This window comes from Apteryx rowi, unplaced genomic scaffold (genome assembly GCF_003343035.1).
Source record: "Apteryx rowi isolate R43461 unplaced genomic scaffold, aptRow1 scaffold_460, whole genome shotgun sequence".
In the NCBI taxonomy this organism is placed as follows: Eukaryota; Metazoa; Chordata; class Aves; order Apterygiformes; family Apterygidae; genus Apteryx; species Apteryx rowi.
Genome location: NW_020450717.1, coordinates 138,225 through 157,654, shown reverse-complemented (window position 1 = coordinate 157,654; position 19,430 = coordinate 138,225). Strand labels below are relative to the sequence as shown.

The window sequence follows — 19,430 nt, the reverse complement described above, 5'->3', positions numbered from 1 at the left end:
TGCTCATAAAGGTAACTCATGACTTTTAAAGGCACTTCAAATTAGATTGCCCTCCCCCATCTCCTCCAAAAATAAATAAATAAATAAATAAATGGGCAAGCAAAGGCAGCCAAAAATGATCAGCTCTTTTGAAAAGCTTAGCTTGCACTATGAAATTGTAGCATAATAATGAATTCTTAATGAATTTTTTTGCAATCTACAGTTTTCAGCACAGTTTTATTTATACATGACATTTCACTGCAAAGACTTCCAGAATTACTACAAAAATAACTTGTTTTTAAAAAACAGTCTGTAGAAAGTTTTTAGAGAAATCACATCCAACCAGGAGGAGCAAAGCAGCATTATGCAACAACCTAGGGCAGAAACTTATTGTACCTAACTGAAAAAAGAAGTACTGCAAGTAGGATATATTTATCCAAAACTAGTGCCTTCACCAACTTAGCAGCCACAACTGCCACTAAAAAAACAGTTACGGAGTTGTTAGTGACCATCGGTCACAGGACCTCAAATCTGCATTTTCATTGACAAAATCTGAAATATGCTTGCTCATGCCTCAAGCAATGATGCAGGCATGCTTGCACTTGAAGAAGCTTTAATACTTGTTAGACAGGCTTGGAGCTTCTTTCCTAAACCAACAGTGCAACTTCATTAGGCAGTGACCTCCTTTTTGGCTTCATTCTCCATATGCCAAGAGGCACCTCCCCCAAGGTACTTTATTAAAGGGGAAAAAACAACAACAACAGAACACAACCTTTAAGGAGAGTTTACATAAAGGAGGAGAGTTTTAGATACATCAACAAATTTCTCAAAGTAAAGAAAAGCAGCTGTAAAAATATGGTAATACTGAATCAAACAAATATCACTGCTTTCAGCTTAATAAAGAGTTGGTTTTGAGCCACCTCCTCCCCCCGCCCCCCAATCTTGGGTACACCCAAAGGGGTAACTTTTAAAAATTAAAAATAAACTCCAAAAATAATCAACCCATTTTATAAATTATGCACAATTCAATTTGTTCAAAAATGATGGATTTCTTTTTTACAAAAAGATCAAGATGCTTAAATAATCAAATAACCTAAAACATCCAGAGTTTTGTACAAACACGACTAAGTCCATGTCTCAGAGTACAGCAATTGCTTACAGTTTGTTTGGGACAAGTTTGTAAACTAGAACTTCCAAATGATTTCAGCAGAAAAAACTCTGCTTGAAAATGAGCAGCATCATATGGACTACATTACCTGCAGCATTGTGATCAGTTAGGTTTACCGTGATGTTCTTTACCAGCAGTTTCAGTTCATGAGCCCTTGGAGGTTTAGGCGGACTAGTGCCCTGAGGGACAACGCTTATGTTTTGTACATTCTGTGAAAAGCAAGCGAAACAAGAGGGATCGTGCATATGCAAATACCAAATATTTTAACTTCTGTCACATTAATATAGTGAAGCAGATATCTGATGTGGTGTAACATCAACAAATAGCCACATGGGAGTTATAATCACAAAGCCTTCAGTGCCAAAGGCTATGTTATTTTAAAGTATGTGTTCCAGTTGTTTCTGATCACTGAACTGCGTTAAACTTATTCATTTGTGGGTCATGAATAGATGATAAAAACACTGACCAGAGGAGACTTATCAAAAGATTTAGGTAGGACTAAAACTTACCCGCACCTCCTTTATATCTGCAGGCTTTGTACTCAACACTACAGACGCAGAAACTGAACTAAAGAGGTTCTTCAAAACATCTCTGAGCGTTTCAGATATTGCACATGTCCCTGCTGTCTGTCCCTAAAAGGAAACAAATAATCATGCTTCTAAAAATTCAGAAGAATAAAAGTTAAGGCAAAAAACTAATTTGGTACATCCAAACTACCAAAGCTATCCAAAATTAACTTTCTGAGAGAGAGAAAAGATCTCTGCTGCCAACAGCAAAACGTACCAAGATACCATGCAAACCATTACTTAATCTTAAATCTTAAGCTTTAAAGGAAAACTGGAAATATACACTAAAAAAGTCACAAGCTGTTCTGAAAGTTCATGAGGCAGAGCCATTGCTAGCCACACACACACAAAAAAGGAGTTTCATTATCAATTTATATCTTATGATGTTGTTTTAAGCTTTTTGTACTGATTCTCACTCCACCGAGAGAGAGGGTCAGGTCATCAGATGAGTAGACTGGCACAGTTCCACTGATTTAAAGGGAGTTATGCCAGCCTGCAACAGCTGAGAACGAGCTAATTCTGTGCTGCACAGAAAAATTATTATAGCACCTCTTGGGGGACTGCAACTTTGCTAAAAAGTGCACTGTATGGATGGAGAGTCACGCTGCTCCAAGAAATTGACTCATGTGATTGCCCATCCAAAAATCTCGTGATAATCTGCATTTAACAACACCTGCTTACACACTTCCTCTTTGACACATCAGAACACATCACAGATTTTGCTTACATATGTAGCTTCAAGCAATTACTTGTGAGGTTTATCAAGACAACGAGCCATCCCTCCCCTCCCCGTGACCCTGCAGAAGTCTGCTTTCAGTGTCACACTATTGAGAAGTTCTGTTCTGCTTAGTGTCTTCAACTGAGTGAGTTTTGAAGTTAGGTTAATCACAGAAAGCACAGTTTGATACTCTATTGCTCTGAAGGTAGTTCAGGAAGACGCTCAGTGAGGTTTGTTTTCTATTCTTTAGAAAAGCATGAAGTAGGAAACAAATCTGATGTAAACAACATAGGACTCATCCATCTTTTCTTACCTGGTATCACATTTGAGAGATTATACTATTACAGAACAAGGCTTTAAAAGAAAGGGAACCGATTTACAGATGTAGGTACAGAACAGTTGGACAATTCCATAATTATATAAAGCAGAAAAAAATGTGTCCTTCCGCATGCTGTAGTGTAATGAGAACACACCTATAACAAGTGTGCCATGTTTGATTCAGACTAAGTAGTGCCTACAAGTGAGGCCCTTCTGCAGAAGACRATGCACACTGATGACAGGGACACCGAATTTGCACCAATGGGGAGATCAAGTGAGGAACTGAAGGCTTAATCCTGGTATTTTAGCACTTAGACTGTGCACTATCAGCTGTCAACACTTCCCACTAGCTTACCTGATCCACACTAGTGCAGCCACACAACATAACAAAGCCATGAGGAGGTGACAGCTCAAGTCTGAAGCAACCATCACCGAGCAAAGCTGTACAGCTCTGCTACCCTGGACATCCTGCACCATGGTCCTCTGCTATAGGGACCTTGTGCCCTTTGGCATACAGTGCCCAGCACAAGAGAGACCACAAGAGATCATTTCAGAAGTCTCAATCACATTCTAAGTGTAGGAAAACTATATGGAATTATTTTTGCACTTGTAAAGGTACGCTTGCAGCTTGTACAACAGGTCAAACAAATTTGGAGCAACAGCCCTTTCCCAATTATTGGAGCATTATGGGAATGCTCAGGATGTTTCATAAAAATCCCAGGAACGTTGTGTAGAGAGCACTACCCGTTTCACTACCTTCTTATGTAATCACCCTTTGATGACATGGAGCTACTGTTCAAAATGTACAACAGTATCAACTGATTTCACTGAAAGTAATTTTGCTTTGTTCGTGCTATGCTCCCTAAAACAGCTGCCAAAGAGGCAGCAGCACATTTCTGCAACTTCCCGATAATACTCCACAATTTTTAAAAAATATTAATAAAGTAAATTAGACCAAAGCCTCAGTTTCAATAATCATCTTCGTGATTTGTGATATGTAAATAAGCAGATATATCATTGTAAGCTTTCATAATTTGGGAGGTTATTTCCCTCCCCCAGACCTTACTTAAATATTGCTTGATGAAGAAAGTTGTAAAATTCCAGCCAGCTCTAATTTGCCACCAAATTGGTCTGACATTTTTTACTTTGATAACAGCAGCAACAATAGCAATCAGACTTCTACTCACAGGCATTTTCTGCTGTTTTCATAGTTATTTGCAAAGCAATTTGGTTAAAGAGCCTCCTTTCAGCCAACCTCATTTTTAGCCATCGTAATTTGGAAAGAAATGCTCGATCACACCTCACTTCACTAGAAGATTAAGTCATAGTGGCTTAATTGCCAACCAAAAAGATTTAAGAGAACACATGTTATCTCGAGCTTGACATGGACTAGGGGTCTGCAGTCAGCTACTGTGGCTAGCGTGATGCACAGCAGTTCATTAAGTCACAGTAACATCATGACATGCAGGACCAAGCCCTGCAAGTCATCCAGGTGCCCAAACATAACTCAGGTTCATCCAGCTTTTATCAATAGAAAATAGACTCTTATTATTTTCACCTTGTCTGACTGATGACGGAACTACTGTGTAAATGATGATCAGCACTTAAAGTTCTTTATTTGTGCACAAAATATTTCTTTCAAAAGAGGAAAAACCAAGACAAAAGCTGTCATTGAAGTTTAGGAGCTGAAGTGATTTCCAAGGTGTAGGTTGCTGACAGGTTTCAGCTCTGTTTGCTTCCCCTCCTCCCCAAATGCTAATAGAAATTTCAAAGTGAAAATAAAGCCCTTAGCTATTAAGAACTTAAGAGGCTTGTTTTAAAAAAAACACAGGCTGAGCAGAGTGAGTTACAACTGCTTTGTAACTCTGGTGTCAGGCATCTTTCAAAACACAGGTTTTAAATTCCAGCTGAACACACTGACTGTTGCAGAGTCATTTGCATTTGTCAGTAAGTACTTAATGATTGTTCAATATGTGGATAATCAACATGCCAGGCCTATGCACAAAGGTCACTTATGTTGCTACACGTGCCAGTAGAATCTACATTAAAAACACACTTCAAAAGACTTGTTTGTCTTTAGTTATGAGTTTTACATTTTTGTGTATAAAAGCTATGGTAATAAATTATTACGATACTAGGTCACTCAGTAAAGATCTTCAGAAACAACTTTACTATGGAATAAAGCTAATTCTTAATAAGACCTTCAGTCAGAAAAGTGACCTCACAAAATAAAAGCAAGGGAAACATGGTGCACCTACTGTTGCAAGAAAGGCATAACAGCCACCATTCTTGTGCCCTCCCCACTCCCCCCCAAAATAAAAAGAATTATGAAGGATGAAAGGCAAAAGAAAGTCTCAAATCATGAAGGAGCTTTTACAGGAGATTCGTAAATAAAGCCCCAGTGACTCAGTGCTTATATACTAAGGTAAGGTGCAATTCAGAAAGCCTCAAGATACTTTTACATCACCTATCTTTTCTTTAAAAATTTTTAGTTTTTCAGAGCCGTTTCTGAACTAGGGTTGCCAGATTCCAAGGCTGATTTAAACTAAGGAATGGGCAACTTTGTAATTACTTTGATGGGAATACCATTACAAATTTTTTAGAAGTGCTCTGAAAGAAGGTATTTGGGAACAGCTATTTTTCACACCTTTAAATTTGGATGAAAAATATTTGCGAAGTCATTCATTTGTTTGTGAAATGCTTCAGTAATCTTGAGAGATGCTCTTAGATTTCAGAGATTCAGGGTTTTGACTGATGAGCCTTGGCAAATTTCACTGAAAGAGTTTAAGACATCACTGCCAATAGATAACTGCCCTACTCTTCTACCAAACAGTCAGCAGAAAGGAACAGGCATTTTTGCTTCAGTTGTTCCAGCCTGGGTTGGTATCTTAGCTCTAGCCACTTTCATTGCTAATCTAAAGCAATACCTTGGGTTTTGCACTGAAGGAGCTGAGACAGGTTTTCTCAGCTCCCCAAGGTAGAGGGACAGGGTGACAATTAGGGGCAGCAGCAGCAAGAGTTGGCAGCGGTTGTCTAAGGCCTCTCCAAACCCGGACTACATTTTTGCATTAGACAATTCGTTACAACAAATAAATAAAACTTACTGACTGACCTCCTGCACTGATGGCTGGATTTCAAAATTGGTTTCAGAGGCATTAATGAGGAACCACTCAACTTTGACATCTTCTCCCTTGTCTTTCACGTAGAGCTGAAGCTGGGGATATGAAAGAAGATATGGGAGAGTGTTTTGGTATTCTGTAAAGAAATGGTAAGCCACCCTCCATACTAAGGCTCGCCAAAGCAAGATTGATATCAGTTTCTGAGTGAACAAATGCCAAAGTGACACTCTAAGAAGACAGAAGAAGTTACTTAAGGTTTGAGAATGCATGCTAATCAAAAAAGGGCATTTTTTGTTCTATGCATCTGAGTAGTCTATCCAAAGTGCTATTTATCCAGTCCTCCTACAGAAGAAGCTTACTTCACAGATTTATCACTTGCACCAGATGAATTTTATTATTATTAAATAATTATTTAATATTATTAAATGTTTTACCTGAGTTAACATGACCTTGTATGCATTTTGCAAACAGGTGATGAAAACCTGAAACCACCTTTCAGATCTTGCAGCTTAGCCATGGGATTAGATACAACAACAAAAAAGAGAGAATAATAGATAACACTTTACCTGCAAGTGAAGTGGAGACAGTTTCACACTGTATGACTGACTTTCTGCAGTAGTGGGTGAAGTATGTGAGACATTGACAACAAATGTAACGGAATCTCCCACAACATTACAAGAAACCACCTAAAGAAAGGAAGGGTGGGGGGAGACGAAGGGAGAAAACAATTTAGTAGTTAGAAGAATGTATGGGGAGTGTAGGAAAGGAACTAGGAAGGGCTTTAAGCTACCAGAATTGAGCTAAATTCTGTAGATGGAAGATTTCCAGGCAATCCTTACTTCCTTCCATACATTCAGTTCTAAAAATGGTACATCACATTTTCACTTCTGGACACAGAATTTATAATATCCAGCAACTATGGTATTTTCCAGAACTCCTTTTGTATTGTTATCTAATACAAAACACACACACACACACACACAAAACACACACACACAAACTCAAAAGTTTTGAACTTCAAAAGAAATTCATTCCTCTTCCTCTCCCGCTCCAAACTAAGCATCTTATCACCGGATAGCTGTTTTTACCTGACATTAGTTTCTGGGCCAAAAAATGAACTAAACAAGATTGCTTTTAACGGTATCTCACAAACAGGAAACTTTGCCAGAACACTGCTGCTGCAAAGAAGAGGATTTTGGTCAAGTAACGTCAATTCCCAACGGGGTAGTGAGGGACAGGAGACTTTTAAAGGCTATTCAAGTTTTTTTTATTAAACCAGGAAAGGCACTGAAATTCGGTAATGAAGCTAAATGTTTGAGACAAGTTTGTATGCCACTTGACTGCAATATACTTCATTAAGTACACTCCTGCACTTTTACAAGCAGTAATTTAACGTGTTATCGCACCAAGTTTACAAACAGAATCGTTTTTCCTCCTGCTCCTCTGCAAACCAACTTAGGCTCCAGAAGTGCTGTTCAAAATTCAAAGAATGTACAGAAAGCATCTTGCAGCACAGGAAAGCCCCAGATACAGAAGAGGGAAATCATTCATTAAGGTCACAGAGAGAAGTTCACTTTGCAAACAGCTCTGCTGGTTGCAGACAGCTGCTTGTCACTGTTCCTCTGTGGCTACTGTCCTCACAGCTTCAACTTTGGAAAGGATAGTGTGAATGCTCCTTAAACTGATTCAAGCAAAGTTAATCAGGTTAATGCAACGCACAGACAAATAATTCGCTGCAAGATTTGTTTGACGGAAACTCTGTACATATGCTATTAAATTATGTTTGTGTGCTTTATTGCTTCACTTATGGGCACTGAAATTGAAGTTGAAGGCTTTAAAATGAATCATGTACCTTCTGGAAGGTCCTTATCAGTCTCTCCTTAAATATATTTCATCTCCCAGGGCTCTACAGAACATATTATAAGAAGCACCAGAACATTATCAAGAGCTTCAGAGCATTTCCATTAAGGTAGAGACTTAATTACAAAGGAGCAGGAAAGAGAGGCGGGGGGCAGAAATCAAACTAAAATCCCAACCACACCCACAAGCAGCAAGATTTGCCTTTTCAGGTTTACATCTTTGGCCAAGGGTAGTTTGGAAGTGGAAAAATCTGTTTTGCTCATTACTCCCCTTCCCCAAAATCTAATTCCTTCAGAAATAATTTATGTTCCTTACTCCCATACAATCAACATGAACAGCCACTATTATGACGTAACAGAAATGAGTTTTAAGCATGTTTTTAGTAGCTAACAAGACCAAAGAGCTAACTTTCTGCTTATTTTGCTTGTAACTGAGTTGAAACACGGAATTACTCATTTTATTCACTGTGAGGATGGATTCTCATGGCTTTTCTTTAAGCACTTTGAAAACGGATAGGTTCCTCCCTCTTTTTGGAGCACAGAGGAGGAAAAAGGACAGGTATAATGCAAAAATTGCTGACACTTGCATGTCCTAAATGCAGTGGTTTACCATCCACGCACAACTGATCCACACATGCCTAGGAAGTTCAGTGCATTCAAAACAAGTTTGAACTTGCTGCACATTTGATGTAGAGTCATTCCTCTGGAATTTCTGGAGCTCTAAGAGGCAAGGTTGCCAGGACTCAACTGATTACTATTAAAAAAACAAGTGTGGCAGGAGAGTTGGTAAGTGTGTTCATGTGCTTCTTTATTCTTAAACCTCACTTCTAAGTAAAAAATGGAAACAGCTGCTCCAGTCAGTAGAACTTTCTATTCTTCTTTCTCTACCTCGTCAAGAGATCAAAACCCATTAACTGATATTTTTACCATTAGTTTAGGAGCATAAACCAGTAGGGTTTGTGTTTTTAATCTCCTTGACTCATTTCTTTTCTTCCAAAGTCACCTAGAAAATCCTACTTCCCTCTCCCCCCACTTTAAATAAAATAGCTGTGGTCTTTAGGCACAGAGGTTTGTTGATTTTGAATTCAGTCAGAAAAAGGAATTGGTTCCATGTTTACTAGTAGAAAATAATTTATATCAGGTGACCTCCTTCATTCTGGGAGCAGCGGGATGATTCATGGAATAGGAATACTGAGAAAAGTAAAATTCTGGGCTAAAATTAGAAGAGAAAGAGGCTCTGTTTTCATCTAAGATAGTGTTACAAGTGGTGGGAAGCTGATTAAAAAGAGACCACAACTGCCACTTCCCTTTCTAAGTGACATTCCTTTAGAAGTGTAGCAGATAATTTTGATAGACCAGAGGAGAAATAAATAGGCCATTTGCACCAAAACAGTAACATGAAGAAAAATACTGAGGCTTCCTGTGATATGCTCCCCTTCCTCCCTGCCCTCATCCAACCTGCTTCCTTGTATTCTTTTTCCCTGACCAGATAAAGAGCAATTACCAACAAAATGCACCTCACTCATCTGTGACTTAGGGTGAAGCTGTAGTTAGAGAATTAGAGATCAAATGCGTCTGTCAGCAGGAGAGGGGAGGGTCTGGCAGACAAGCACCCCTTTCTGGTAGAAAGAGGAGGGAAAGAGGAAGTATATACGTTCATAAGAAAACAGCAGCATCTGAACTAATAGTTGAACTTCAGCCTCGTCTATCTTCCTCATCTCTCCCTCTCACACCTCTCCATCCCAAGGACATCCTTAGTYATCGACACTTAATGTTTTAATAGAGTCTAAGAAACCTGTCATTTCCATCACAAACTGCTCATGCAAAATTAAACCCTTGCACCACTGCACAGCAGCTCTGGCTGGCTAATTTTGGACTCCCAGAGGGGTTATGCCCCAGTCCTTCTTTGCTCTCTTACATCTGGACAAGCAAGATTTCCTGAGGTAGAGGAGAGAGGGTGTGGTGAAGCAGCAGCACAAAGAACCTGGGACTCTTCCACCACCAAGACCAAGATGTTTATTGCCTTCAGCATCTCCTTAGCTCCAGCATATCCACATTGCCTCCTACTGCACGAACAGCCCACCACCAGCACTGGTGTGCGCTCCCAGGTTGCTCCACACCGCCTTGGTTCCCAGCATGTCCTCAGGTGGCCTCACTGGCAAGGCTGCCTCCACCTCCTCCTCCTCCTCCTCATCTGTCTGTCAACCCTCCCCATGATCAACACACTCTGGGCACTTTATCATGCCCACACCAGGGCTATTCTTGCTATTTGCTCAGCACCCTCCAACCTCCCCCCTCACTTACCTCTGCCTTCCGGCCACTATTCCTGACTGCACTAGCCCCGAACTTAGGCAAAACCCCTTGGATCGGGCTCTGTTCTGTATTTGTCTGACACTGGTATCCAGCTCTACTGAGGGGCATATGCACTAACACTTCTACACATCTTGCCTTTATGTATCTAAAATTGTTAGTATAATTATCCTAAAAAAATAGGTTTCAGATAAACAACTGTGGGAACTAACAAGACTGAAAAGCATTACAGTTGGAATAAGGTAGAAATATATATCATATATTTCTTTTCTAAGACACCAAAGTGTCTAAATGTGTGTACTCACAGCTATTTAAGTCTTTTTTTTTTCCTCACTACTACTTTGTCCTCTCCCTCCCTACTTCCATTGCTTTTTCCTTCCCTGTTCCTCTGAAATTTCTATTCTTTTCCTTTCTTGAAGAAGTAGCAAAAACTACTTCAGTTCACAAAGAGAATCAAGATGCCTCTGCTTGTCGCACTTGGTGCCTTTTTGCCTTGAAAAATTTCAGTTTAGGCACCGGCACCATATAGAGTCATGCTTTACACACAGCCTTTTTGTTATTTTGAATAGTCTTTCTTCCTCACCCGCCCATGTAAGAAAATAGATTCTCTCCAGTAGTGAAGTGAACGGCAAATGGCCGTGATTTAAGCAGGAAATTTTTATAGTCCTATAGAGAAAGTTCTTCACCTCCCCCAAAACCAAGATTGCATCAAAGTGCATGTGTAAAACTCACAGCACTGCAGGCCTTGATTACCTTCTTTCTGCAAAGGAATTAATTTTACTGCACATGGCAGTTATTTCCAGACAGAGCAGGTTACTCAAGGTTCAGAAATACATATCAATAGAAGAAGTAATAACAATCTTTAAAAAGTTTGCACAAGAAAACAAGTATATCATGAGGCAGCCACAAAGTGAAAGCTGCCATAAACTCAGCGGTAGGGACCAGTACGCAATCAGATTTACGAACCTCACAATTTCCAATTTTTGTTTTGGAGTACTGCTCCAAGAAAGAGAAGGCGCTCTTTTTTTGGCACAGAAAACTTATCGTGCCAATGGCCACACAGACTGTTTGTGTGCTCAGCTTAAAATCTCACCATAAGAAAATTTTCCAGTCAGAAACTTCTCTCTTTACATAGACATAATACTCAGCTGTTCAGAAAGAGAGTTATATTGTCCTCCTTGGTTACCAGGGCCTAGGTATTACTTCATGTGAGGCTTTCTGTAGTTCTACACCGTTCCCTCTTTACCCAAGCAGTTTACCAAATGACAAAGACAAATTCAAGCAAAGACAACAAATGCAGTGTCTAATGCAGGCACTGCTAGGGGCAGATTTTTAGAAGCCTGTAACAAAGCGAGTTTGTGGGCAAATACAATGAGACAACCTCAGAGCCAATTTTCCAAAATGATGATAAACACAAGGGCGAAGGCAGGGTGAGTGATGCAATGAGTGCATGAAGGAAGAAATTTCCACGTAAGCAGCAGAAGCAAAACAAAAACTGATAGAACAAGTGAATTTTTCTATTCCTTTGAGACTGACAAACACACAAGTTCAAACCAGGGGAGAAAAGGGAGGCAGGGAGGGAAGAAAAGGAAGGGAGAGAAGGAGGAAGGGAGAGAGGAAGGGAGGGAGAAAAAAAAAAAACGGAGTACACGGAAACAGGACAGGAAGAATTTTTTAATCAGCCTATCAAGTCAAGTGAGCACCAAATGGTAGGAGAACAAGAAACAGTACCCATTTTTTAAAAGAGGAAAAACAACTAGCAGAAATATTGTTCTGTTGGCTTGGCCTCACAAACACGCAAGTGTTTACAACCAATTTGTAAGACAGTGTAGCTGAAGAGAGAGACAAATGGAAGACAATAAAATGAAAGAGAGGTTTGCCAGTTCGTGCCACAGTAACTCGGAGAGAGGTTCACTCGCCTAGACACAGGCATATATTACCATGAAGGTTGCTTAAGGTAACCCAGACATTTGCACAGGGTTGGCAGATGTGACCCAGAAGCTATAGGAGGTCCGCATGCTTCGGCAGTAGCAGCTGGAAGCTAGGCAGGATACCTGACAGTGCCAAAACCAGTATTATCTTCATTTAAGCAAACAGATCCTAACTCTGACATCTTCCTTTGACAAGACACTCAGTTCTTAAGTAGGTCATTATGTTGTCGTGTCTATTTTAGTAAGTCTTCCTATAGGTTACCCCACTGATAATTAAACTTGTACTCATTCACATTTTAAGGTGAACAGGGATGTGTCTGAAAGGAAAAGGAAAGCAGACAAGCTGCGAGGTGAAAGCTACTAACCTGGAAGCAAGTTACAAGGGAGCTTGTCAGCTGACTCTATTACATAGTTTTGTCCAAAAGTCCTCTATATAAACCTACCAAAGCATGATGCTAAGGAAAGAAAGCTGGGAAGCAGCAATATATAAGAAAATTAGGACATCACACAGAAATGCTGAAAAGCCTTGAAGACTAGAAGAAACACAATTCATAATACAAAGCACGTGTGTATGAGGATTAATAAACACAACTATAAAGGGGAGCTTATCACTAGGAGAATGACAAAGGAAGAAAGACCTGGGTGCATTAAGTCATGTAGCCATGAAAAAGGCAGTCTGGAGTTTTAAAACACATGAAGAAAGTACTTTCAGAAACACAAAAAACCTCCAGTAATTTCAAAGCATGATAAGACCTCATCTGTAGTGCTGCGCCTCACTTAGACATCAAGTTCAAGAAAAATGAATTTAACTGGAACAAGTGTGTTAACTTGTTAACTGGAACAAGAGTTACTTATAAGGCAAGCCCACCCTATAAAAGGAGACTTAAGGAACAACTTATTTAGCCAAGCTAAACAAAAGCTGAAAGGAAATATAATTCCTTTACGATGTATTTACTGACAGCAAGCACCAGGGAAGAAAAGTAAATGCATTAGGGATAAAGGATTATATTAGTACAGAGAAGGAAAAAAAAGAAAAAGAAAAAAAAAAAGCTATGTGGTCCTTGATTCCATTTAGGCTTGAAAAAGACAGTCATTAGAGTACCAAAGCTTTGGGACAGCTTTTCAAGCAGAAGAGGGAGTTAAAGGACAATAGGAACCACACATGATGGTCAGGAAGCTTTACTCAAAAAATGCCTGTAATGGCATGGCTCAAAAATAAACAGAAACAAACACACGTTTACAATTAGGAATGAATCCCAGTTAGTACCGTAGCGTCCAAGACAAGAGCCATCTTTCCTGGAGTTCAAAATAGCCTTTGCTTCGCAATGTCTTTACCTGCTTCAAAATAAGTGGAACTGGAAGGCCTAACTCCCCAGTGTGACACTAACATAGGCTGCCAGTTCACAGCAGGGTGACTGGGAATGAAGTAATGAAGATGAAGGTGCAATAGCCATGTGGTTGAATAAGGCCTTCTCAGACATGCTGCACAGCCCATCTGAAAACAGTACCTCTCATGAGCCTACAAAATAGTCTTCCTTTCTCTCCACCGTTTCCCCTAGCARGATTCATAATACAAAAATTAACCTGAAGCTTTGATAATTGTTATTGCCAACAGTGATATAAGATAGTGATTCTTTGAATAGCAACTTATTACAACTCATTGAGGGAATGCTGAACAGTGGGTGCTCTTGAAGGTATTCTTTCCCTTTCTACTGAAGTATGAAACAGGAAAAAGAGGGACACCTCTGTTGTCATTTAAAGGTTATAAAACAGACAGAAGTTTGCTCTGTCCAAGCCTTTCTGTGCCAAATTCCAGCCAAGAGAATCAGCTTTTTGCTGCATGTTTTTTACTGTCAAGTTCAAAGCCTCTAGAAATAGATTACAGTAATGGAAAGATTGGCAGAAGTAGCTAAGAATACTGCTAATGCTTACTTTATTAAAGTAAACCAACCAACAACACACAGTGAAAACAGGCCACTTCATTCTATATATTTAGGCTGTGGCCTCTGAAGTACAGACTATATATAAATAAAGGCTTTGTCAAAAAGCAGTGTGGTGCAACTGTCATCCACGGAGCAGCTCAACCACCATCACAACGGCATGTGCCAAGCTCACAGCAAGGAACCTCCCTAACCGTGTTTGCATCACTGCATTGTGGACATACAGTTTCATATCTTTAAGCTTCTTCAAGGAAAGGACAGCATGTATATACCTAAGGACTGCATGTGTCAGTGTGTGTCCTCACCGTGAACAGAACCATCAGCAGTAATATAATAATTACAGTCTGGTTGGTGATCCCATATTGTTTTGATGTAAGACCGTATGTAAGTGTTCCCAGGCATGAGGCTCAGGACTGGCACCACGTGGGCTCATCACCTGGGTGTGCTCCATGGTCCAGCATCCAAGAGGACAGAGGACTACCCACAACAAAAGACAAATACCAACATACACCTGCATTACATTATTACAGATCGCATGTTTACTGCTATTTTGACCTCACACCCTCAATCCTCTATTTCCTTTTGTGACCACAACCTCTCTGATGCAAGGCCTTGAAAATACATATTTGAAATGACATGCAATAAACCAAGCCCTGGCTGCTGACCAGGGCACCTGTATACTCTTGCCACACAGATCACAAGTAAAGAACCATGCTGAACTGGTTACAGGAACACATCCTGTGCCAGCTGATGCCTCAGGCAGGTGCAGAGCTCTGTGGGATGCTATAACATTGATAAACATGCAGCATACGGTCACAAGCTACATCCAGAGCCAGTCTCACCAGCAGTGAAGTTACAAACTCGCACCATAAGTTTGAGTTTGGACAAAGTGCAGAGATAGATTTCTATTTCACATTAAATTCTCTAGTAATACTTACAAAGATAAAGCAGTTTGAAAAGAGGGGAAAAAAAACTTTAGACCCTTGGCATTACCTGAGGAATATGTCACACTGAAAATTAGTGTGCGAGAGGAAAACTCCTGAGGTAGTTGGAAAAAGGCATGCATTTAAGGAGGTAGTGAAAGTAACTACCAGAGTGCCATTCTAAGGTTATTATATACTGAAATCCAAATAAATTATTCAGGTTGTACCTTAACTGAAAGAGTAAGAACAATTCAGAGAAATTTTTCGAGCAGCTGTGCACAGGATTATGGAAATGGTTCTGGGACAGTTCAGAACAGCCCAATTTACATAAGCAAAATTGTCATAATTCAATACATTTTAAAATGTGCTTATATTGGTTTAAGCTCCTGTGAAACCACATTTGATTTTTGACCATAGTATAACAGCTCAATAAGCATGCTGAAATGGCTCAAGCCAAGGTCAAACAAGCACCAAAGACTGCACAAGGGAGGGTGCAGGATCACAAAACCGCAGGTGGGGGAGAGCAAGAGAACAGCCCTAGAGCACCCAGCAGTTAAACTGGCTTAGGCTGCTATGGAGCCAGAAATCACCTGCTTCTACTGCCTGAGCTATCCCAGCCTCACCATGGCAGCACGGGGCACCATGAACACTAACTTACCTTGCTGCTATGGCAATCAGAATATTATGCTAGTTTTAAACAACGTAAAAGTTAACTTAAGGACTGAACGCAGATGTTCCTGGTGGTATAACATGATTTCAGGGAAATCCAGGACCATGGCATCATGCTTCAGTTCTGTCATGCAGGCAGGACCAAAGAGGGATTTAGCCTTGAGACACTGCTGCTTTGTGATCCAGTCATGAGCACTGTACTGTGCACACCAACTAAGCCTCACTAGTCCCTACCGCACTTTGACACTGATACTCATGTAATGGCCAAGGCCACCTAGCAGACTGGAACCTCGCAAATCATCTCACATGCAAATACATTTGCAGCCCTACCCACTTTTCAACAACATTTTAGACAGTGCACTGCAAGACACAGAAGTGTTTTTGTGCTGTCACTCGCTACCTCTTATTCGTAGCAGTTCTTTCTTTGCTGCTGGCTTCACACATTATACAAAACACTACTTTAAGACCTGGCAGTCCCCTCTCGTTACAATCCCCCTCACATTGATATCTCTTCCAGCGGCACTGAGTAACACTAACACCAACTCTAAAGCCCTCCCAACTCCACTCTCTCTAGCTCGAACTGCTGGGGCAGGGAGCACTGGTAGAAAAAAAGAAGAAAGAGAACAAGTGCACAAACACCTTTACATGCTGGCAGTCCCTAGCTACTGGGCCACCAATTAGGGTGTGACTGGTGAGATGTGTAATCAGGCTGATAAGCATGCATAGTTTTCAAAGGAATCATAGTATAGCTGCTTAACATCTAAAACAGACAAGCAAACCTGAATAACAAAGCAAAACTAGAAAAGAGTACCAGGCTAATTTGGTTGAGGTGCCTAAAGCCGAGTGCCAGTTCAGATGTGACTAGTAGTTACAGTAACTAGGATGAAAATGCAGAAGCTATCATTGCTAATAAGCATACATACATTTTTCCTTCTAATGAATCTGTGTATCATTCTAAGAGCCACATTCTGCCTCATTTTAATGTTACATGCATTAAGTATGGAGAAAAACACTTCCCAGAATGTGCCAGTGGTGTTTGTGTGGGAAGAACTGAGACAATTCTCTCCTCACCAAATACAGGGCTCAATAGAGCCGGGACTTCACCCCTAAGACTTTGCACCTGTTCCGTTGATCCTTATCCAGTCAGGACTGATGAAGCAAACCTTGTAAACAGCAAACCAAACAGCAAGAGGCAGACAAAGACACTTTACTGCCCCAGAGGAGAAGTGTCCCTTTCCTTTTTCATGAATTTCCCTCCCTACACTTCAACAATAGGATGGGGAACCACAAGATCGAGGGCGGGGGTCAGGGGGGAAGAAGGCTGCTGTATGAGTTCATTAAAGGCATATATATAAACTTGACATAACCCTGTTCATTGTTCATTTGGAAGAAGCCCTGTGGCACACTCTGTTCATGACTTGCAAAAGAAGTGAATAAATGCGAAGAGTTTACACAGGTTCATTAGGGAGGCAGCCTCTTACCAGCCTTGACAAGCTTAGGTCAAGTGTGCAGAGGTATTACAAAACAAAACTCCCACGGACACTAATGAGTAAAGAAGTTACGCTTCCTACTTCAAAGTAAGCTGAAACAAAACAAAACTGAAGTTTACCTTCTCTTGTGCTGACTTTACAACACTAACAACTTCTTTAACTGCTAGTTCAAGTGTTTCCGGTGGGTCATTGTCCTCAAATGTAAGCAACTGTGAATCCTAAGAAGAAAAAAAAAAAAAAGCATTACTTTATTAGGTGATGTAACTATCACTTGAAAATGAGTGACGAAAATTCATTGTCAGTGAAGTTCCTGGAAGAACCAGAGACAGAATTGCAAATGTATGTCAAAATTTGTTTATATTAATTGCGCTACACCTCACTACATAATACCAGGCAGAGCCTAAAAACCTATACTTAGGACATGAATATAGGCCTCAGCATAACTCATCTTTCACTGTAGCAGAATATCAGGGTAAGCTGTACACTGCAGAATGAAGCCCACGAGGAGTAACAGGGTTCAGTGAAACTGCTTTTCTGAAGTAAGAATTAATCAGAGCACCATATTTTTAAAAGGCATTTTGGTTTGGCCTAATTACTGAGCTAATACTTAAAAAAAAAAATAAAAAGAGTCATATGGCTCCAATAACCTATGCCAAAACTAAGAGAACCCGCATGCTTGTTTGCAGAGGTGAGGGAAGAAACACTTCCCCATCCCCCTCAAATCCAACCTCATGTGTGAGGATCAACAGTGGTGACAACTATTTAGTGTTCAGACACACAGCAAGAGAAAGATACCGTATACCTGTTTCTGCAGCGAGGCCACACTTTCAAAAACATCAGCAACTGCATTGCACACGTGCTATGCACAGCAGCCAGGGCTGCTTTCCCAGTCACCCTAGGTTGTTTTGGCACAGCAGCACATGCACGCAGGAATTTCATTAGCTGGGCGATGCTGACATCGTTCTGGGAGCCTGACAGTGGGAGTAACACCAGGCTGTGGTGCCAGGCAGCGAACTCATCCAAAGAAAAGGCTCCAGCTGCTCTCTTAGGGAGGGAGGGTGTGTGGGGGAGGGTCTAAGTCGCTTTGGTCTCCCTTTGGGGACAGTGCGCTGCTGCTTGTTTGTAGTTGGTTTCTGTTTCTAGCACCTTTTCCCAAATTGTCTTAGCTCACTTTTTTTCCACAAGCACAAAGCAAACCTTAGTTTCTTAGCACCACACACAGTTTTCTGAACTGCACGGTGAAATTTAAAAGGGTAGGCAAGGTAATATTCACTTTTCCTTCTCACTGCCCTAGTTTACTGTGCTGCCTGGAAAGCGTTAAACTGCTTTTCTTATCTTTCACACACATACGTTCCCCGGCTCTTCCTTCTCCTCCGACCTTCCCCCCAACATGTAACAAGGAAGCCCTCTGGCGCAGCTGACAAATGAATTAGCACTCTCCCAGACCTATAGAGAAGGCTACACACAAATTTGGAGACTTTAGATACACAACACTTCCCTGATAGTTTAACCCTGGCTTTTTCCACTGACGCAGCAAGGATTCAAATCCTCAAGACCAGGGAATTAGGTTGTCCTGGCCTCACCTAACCTTGCTGCCTCTTAGAGCTGGGTATATCATTATAAACCACTGAGCAATATGTCACATTACATCCTTTGCAAAAAGAGGCGAGGAAGGAAAGGGGCTGGCCAAGTTTTGTGCATTCCTAGCCGAGCCGGCTGGAAAGCAAACGAACAAAAAAGGAAGCCCCCCACCATCCTGTGACCATCTACAGCAGGCTATCCTGCTCTCTCTCTCTATATATATATATATAAAAATAATATATATATATATATTTATAAAGAGCTGGAGCGGTATACAGGAGAACACAGAAAAAGACCAGCCGTGGGAGTTATCTGCCGAATGACTCGTCCGGGGCCAGGTATCAGCGGTGAGCGGAGCGGGAAGTTTCCGCTGCTGACCTCCTCCTGGCTCCTGCACAGGGTGGTCCACGGCGGGGGCCGCCGAGGGGCTGCGAGGGCCGCAGCCGTCCCTGCTCGCACGCCGCGCTTCGGGCCACCTCTCCCCTACACATTCCTACCAAACGGCAACCAAGTATATACATACAGATAATTTTTCCACGCACACACACATAGAGACATGCATATACATATAAATAGGGGTATGGGGCGGCCAGAAAAAGCGCGCTCGCTGCCAGCGGCGCCCAGCGGCACCTTCAGTGCGTGGCGCGGTGCCGCCGTTCCCCTCAGGAGGGGGAAGCCCCGGGCGGGCGCGCACACGAGGACAGGTCCCCCCGCAGCCGCCCGCTGGGGCGGCGGGTCGCTGCCGCCCCCCGCCAGGCCGGGCCGGGCCGCGGCCCCCCGCCATTTCCTGCGCGCGGCGGCGCTGACAGGGCCGCGCCCCCGCAGCCAGGCGCGTTTCCACCCGCGAGGGCGCGTGGGG

At 41.5% G+C, this 19,430-nt stretch overlaps 1 protein-coding gene across 1 annotated transcript in view; it reads right to left on the bottom strand.

Annotated features, from left to right (window-relative positions):
- The window catches only part of C2CD2 (C2 calcium dependent domain containing 2), a 42,295-nt gene extending 23,913 nt beyond the window's left edge, over nucleotides 1–18,382 (bottom strand). The window contains exons 1-7 of the mRNA XM_026077760.1: nucleotides 18,341–18,382; nucleotides 17,793–17,849; nucleotides 17,110–17,208; nucleotides 6,435–6,554; nucleotides 5,862–5,963; nucleotides 1,657–1,779; nucleotides 1,236–1,356 (exon numbers count right to left, since the gene is read on the bottom strand). Coding sequence (XP_025933545.1) covers nucleotides 1,236–1,356; nucleotides 1,657–1,779; nucleotides 5,862–5,963; nucleotides 6,435–6,554; nucleotides 17,110–17,208; nucleotides 17,793–17,849; nucleotides 18,341–18,382 — 664 coding nt within the window. The remainder of the gene's footprint in view (nucleotides 1–1,235; nucleotides 1,357–1,656; nucleotides 1,780–5,861; nucleotides 5,964–6,434; nucleotides 6,555–17,109; nucleotides 17,209–17,792; nucleotides 17,850–18,340) is intronic.
- Nucleotides 18,383–19,430: the final 1,048 nt, after the last annotated feature.